At 42.1% G+C, this 5,200-nt stretch overlaps 2 protein-coding genes across 2 annotated transcripts in view; one reads left to right on the top strand and one right to left on the bottom strand.

Moving 5' to 3' along the window:
• Positions 1-3,146, top strand: part of LOC106520847 (tetranectin) — a 10,780-nt gene extending 7,634 nt beyond the window's left edge. Inside the window, exons 2-4 of the mRNA XM_014013108.1 lie at positions 478-670; positions 821-922; positions 1,827-3,146. Of these exons, the coding sequence (XP_013868562.1) occupies positions 574-670; positions 821-922; positions 1,827-2,233 (606 nt within the window). The 5' untranslated portion in view covers positions 478-573 and the 3' untranslated portion in view covers positions 2,234-3,146. The remainder of the gene's footprint in view (positions 1-477; positions 671-820; positions 923-1,826) is intronic.
• cdcp1b (CUB domain containing protein 1b) overlaps positions 3,057-5,200 on the bottom strand; it is a gene marked incomplete at its 5' end in the record, with an annotated part of 17,038 nt that continues 14,894 nt past the window's right edge. The window contains 1 exon segment of the mRNA XM_014013106.1: positions 3,057-4,532. Within this exon segment, the coding sequence (XP_013868560.1) occupies positions 4,034-4,532 (499 nt within the window).

Here is a 5,200-nt window from a genome sequence, read left to right as displayed (position 1 = left end):
AATGCCTTTTTACACCTCCCTTTCTTCATGTGTTCAATACTTTTTCCCTGTGCCATTCCACATTATTACAAATAATTTATGGACATGTATGGTTTGATTTCTTTGTATATATGGATCACTTGTGTTGTTACTGACATCTGGTGAAAAATTCATGTCATTAGCACCTCTAGTAATATATTTACTGAGAAAAATGGTGACGTGTTCAATACTTATTTTACCCGCTGTATGTTTTTTTTTCTAAGTCAAACATTTATGGCAGGAACGTGTTTTAAAGACGTCCACAGTTTACGCAACAGTAGAGTCTTTTTATTCCTTAATGAGAGCTGCAGAGCGGTTATGTAACAGCTGCCTCACAGACCTGGCTCTGCTCAGCTCTTGGCCTCCACATGCAAAGTTCTGGAGCCAGATGAGACACTTCCCTCCAGGCTCCTGAGGTCAGGGTGTTCTTCTTCTTCTTCTTCTTCTCTTTTTTTTCAGCACTTTCCCCYTGTGCAGCCAGATGAGAGGGGCGGGTGAGAGGGAGATAAATTGTGAGCGTCCACGTTGAAGCTGCTTCACTCAGCACGGCTCACCATGGCGTTCAGAGGAGTTTGTGTCCTGCTGCTCGTCCTGCTGCWCGTCGGCCTCTCATCTCAGCAGTCTCTGTTTAAGAAGAAGCCGCTGAAGAAAGGTAGAGGGAGAAAAGTCTGGTTGTGGACCGAAGGAGGAATAAGATTTTATTAAGCCATCCCAGACATAAATCTCTTTAAATCGAGAAGTTATTCGATGATTCTTTGAACGTTTAGGTTGAATGTTGATTCTGAATGTGTGTGTTTGAAAGCAGAGGCAACAAAAGATGCTGCGGTGGCAGAGCTGCAGAAACAGATTGATAACATCATCCAGGAGCTCAACCTGCTGAAGGAACAACAAGCTCTGCAAACAGGTGAACCYAAAAACAACAACTGGTTTCTGATTGGTTAGACAAATCCTCTAGCCTTATTTTACATTGTTTTGAACAGGTTTAACACATATTTAACACATTTCAGTGACTTTTGTCTTTTATTTAAACAGTTCAATRTCAAATAAAACTTAATCCTGTGTTTTCTACTGAATCCCACGGTGAATATCTAGAACAAGTTGTGATTTTCGTGGTAGCAGCATTTTAATCTTTGCTTCAAATCTACAGAAAATACACAGAAATCTTTAAATAAATCAAAAACTTTCAAAGCAACAAGCTTAAAATACTTCAAATATCCAACTTTTTTTTTTTGCAACAGAGACCCTATATATTCTTAGAAGGTTACAAAGGCTAGGCTTTCCATTTAAATTTAAAGGTTTAAATGCAAATAAAGTGTCAAAAAGCTCCTGATCTTGTGACTATTGTGTGTTAGTCTTATGAAATAAGTGCATCACATTGTAATAAACTCATTTTTCTCATAGTGTGATCATTTGATAATAATAAACAGCACAAAAACTGAGGAAATGTGTGTTTGGTTGATTATTTATTCATTGTGGCAATGCAGCTTGGCAACAGCTTCTATTCCAGTGGAAAACCTGTTTATTTTACCTTCAAAGTTGCCACATTTGTAAGGAAAATGCATTTGTGCAGCATGTGGAAGAACCATACACAGCCACAACCTGGCACTGATCATGCCGATGACCCGCTTTCCAACTGTGTAAGATTTATTTTTATGGCAAAGAAACAACTAACCAAATAAAATTTCTTACTTTTTATGTTGTGCAGATGGAATAAATGAAACTGTTTTGGTATTTTTACTGAAATAATAGCTTTTCTAAGCACATCCAAGTYTTTTTGTTCTGATTGTTTTATCACTTTCCCACTTCAGTCTGTTTAAAAGGCGTAAAAATCCACAAGAAGTGTTTCCTGGCCGACCCCGTGAAGAAACGGTACCACAGCGCCAGCGAGGACTGCAACGCCCTGGGCGGGGTCCTCGGGGCCCCCACGTCCAGCTCGGAGAACGACCAGCTCAGGGACTACGTCCGTCAGAGCGTCGGCCCCGACGAGCAGGTCTGGCTGGGCATCAACGACATGATGACGGAGGGCAAGTGGATGGACCAGACCGGCTTCAGCGTCCTGTACGAGAACTGGGACACGTCCRGCCACCGGTCCCCGCAGCCGGACGGCGGCATGTCCCAGAACTGCGTCGTCCTGTCGGGGGCCTCGCAGGGGAGGTGGCAGGATGAGAACTGTCGCGAGGAAAGACCCTCGGTCTGTCAGTTCAACATCGTTTGATCTCATTTAGACTCTTTTTTTTCAGCTGCTTTCTGTGTTCGAACCCCGCCTGCCTGGAGATCCGAAGCTTATTTAGACCCAGAGAGTCTCAGATAAACACGTTTTTTTTTTAATTTTTTGACAAAAGTGATGTGCTGGTATGTCATTTGCAGCTTTCCTTGTGGCAAAAAAAACCACAAGAAACTCGATCCAGTTTCTAAACAGAAACACAAACTTTAAAAAGCAGGTAATTTCTCTTTAWAATAGAAGTTAAAAACATGAAAACATGGACCAGTTAGAGGTATTCCTCCATTAAAGGCTGAATATAGGTGCAGGCACCTTCACAAAAACAAAATCAGGTTGTAAATTTTCCATCTTGTCTCGTTTTGACTCCGTTTGATAAAAAATTTCACACGAAACCACAATAAAAACAAAAAAACTGCTTTTTTTTTCATTTATTCCAGTTTTCTTGTATTCTTCTAAAGTTTATACTCTGACTTAACCTGTAAAAAATACCTTTAATAAACTGAATCTTCAATCCTGCTCTGTTTGTTTCATGAGAGAATGAAGCAGCTGCCGTTTGCTGAAGCTGTCAAACTAAAATTAAAAAAAAACCCTGCAGATACAGATGTGTGATGCAGTTATGTAATCCTGGCTTCTGAAATGCTTATTTTCCTCTGGCTGTGGTTCTTCCACACCTKCTGGGTTTTCGTGGCTCGAGCTCCTGCGGTCAAAATCCAGAGTTCAGAATAAAAGACAAAAAGAAAAGAGCCGGCRCCTCGATTTAAACTGGAAAATTACCGTCATCTCTTCGATGTGTGAAGAGAGGCGACGAGTCCAGGAGTAGAATGTGTCCCTTCTGACTTTATTAGAAAAACATCRACACTAAATTATATTTACAGTTCAGACAAACAGGGAAAAAAAACACTAAAAACCAAAGTTGCAGCTATTGATGCCAAAACTTAATGAAATAAATCAAACATCTCAAATACTTTGGTTTTTTGCTTGTTTTGCTGGGAGTTCAGGCAACAATCATGTTTGTTTCATAATTTACAGAAGAAAAAACTGAAACAAGAAGGGATATCAGAGGTTCTGTTGAAAGTTTACAAACTTTCCCTGCTTGCTGCTATCCACAACAGGTAAGATATTAACTGCTAATCTTTCCATACAACTCAGTTTAAAAGTTATAAATATAAAAAATGTTTTGTTTAGTTTAGAAAAGCTTAAGACGTATTTTTATTAAAGTCTTCTCTGTGCATTTTGCTTATAACAAAGAAACTCCGACTTGGTTTTTCGCCCTTTTCAACAAAGAAATTAAATGTAAATAAGAAACATTCCTAAAAACCTGTATGTACAAAAAGTGAGGGAAAGATTTACATAAAGGTTTCTCAGCTAAAAAYGTTGAGAATTTTTTTTCCTCACAGRAAATCCAAACGGCTCACCGTGATTTGCAAARGTTTTTCTTCCTGTGCACTTTTTTAAGCCAAATTTGAGATTAATTTCAAACGTGCGACTTGAAAATGAGCAAAAACGACTCAAACGCTGTAAAGATCAAAACCCCACAGCTCTTAGGAACAGATTCTTGTCTTCAGTTTTTTACGCTGCTGCTTTCGTTTGAAGCAGGAAATAATCTCAGCAAAGCTCCTYTTTGACATTTCGCAAAACCGTACAGATGAGACTCGCAGCTCATCTTGGTCTGGAAACGAGTCCAAACAGTCAAGTTTAAAAGGGAAGTCCCTGAGGAGGACCACAGTCCACAGACACGCCCTGCAGAGAGGAGGGTTTGGTAAAAAGCAGTCCATCTCACAGATAAAGTCCGRACTACATGGATTCCTCGGATTCCTGCGGCTCCGGCGCCATATTGACGCCGGAGAGTCGGATGGTGTTGAAGTCACCGGTGCTTTTGAACGTGTAGAGCTCGTTGTCCATCATCCTGCGGTCCTGGAAGCCCAGGCTGTCCTGCCGGCCGATGGGAGTGCGCGGGCGGGACGGGATGAACGTCTCTGAGGGGTCCAGGAACGTCCTACAYCGGTCCAGCTCGGGTTCCGGATCCGGCTCTTTAATGACGGGCAGCGCRCCGTCAGTGTGGCCTAAAAACGTTTTGTAGGAGTCCACCTGTACGCCTGACGGGAAGTCTCGTTTGCCGTCGGAGTAGGTGGAGTCACCCAGCAGGTGGTTGTAGACGAGGGTGTCGTCTATGTAGTCGTAGACGTGGGAGTCGTTGTCCGACTGGGATTTGGTGAAGTGCCGGTCGTTCGGGCGGAAGATGTTCCCCTTACCCATGTAAATGGACGCCTCCTTCACTCTTTGTTTCTTTTTCCTGTTGGGAGTAAAGAATAAAAAATTAAATCAGCGAATTTTATACGGAGCACAGCGAGGGCCAGATGTAAAAGCAAAAATAAAAGTCTGGGAAAAGAAGCTTTTTAAGTTTGGTGAATTAAYGGACAATAACAGCAGGTGTGTTGAGATGTGGAGAAAGACAAAAACACAACARCAGCTGTGAAACAAAGGTTTAGGGATCATCTAGTTGCTTGAATTTCCAAATGTCACATCAAAAAAAAAAATCCCACTCAGAAAGACAAAGATTCCTGATCTACGGAGCCCGCAATGGGACATGAGGGGATTTTTTTCTTTTGCGTTCCCACGCAATACCTTTGCGTTCCCTTGCAATACTTTTGTGTTACCTCGCAATACCTTTGCATTCCCACGCAATACTTTTGCGTTCCCTAGCAATACTTTTGCGTTCCCACGCAATACCTTTGCGTTCCCTCGCAATACCTTTGCGTTCCCTCGCAATACCGTTGCGTTCCCTCGCAATACCGTTGCGTTACCTCGCAATACCGTTGCGTTACCTCGCAATACCGTTGCGTTACCACGCAATACCTTTGCGTGACCACGCAATACCTTTGCGTTCCCACGCAATACCTTTGCGTTCCCACGCAATACCTTTGTGTTCCCACGCAATACCTTTGTGTTCCCACGCAATAC

Source organism: Austrofundulus limnaeus, unplaced genomic scaffold (assembly GCF_001266775.1).
Source record: "Austrofundulus limnaeus strain Quisiro unplaced genomic scaffold, Austrofundulus_limnaeus-1.0 Scaffold98, whole genome shotgun sequence".
Taxonomy (NCBI): Eukaryota; Metazoa; Chordata; class Actinopteri; order Cyprinodontiformes; family Rivulidae; genus Austrofundulus; species Austrofundulus limnaeus.
Note: the sequence above shows the minus strand (reverse complement) of the source record. Positions and strands in the feature narration are given on the sequence as shown.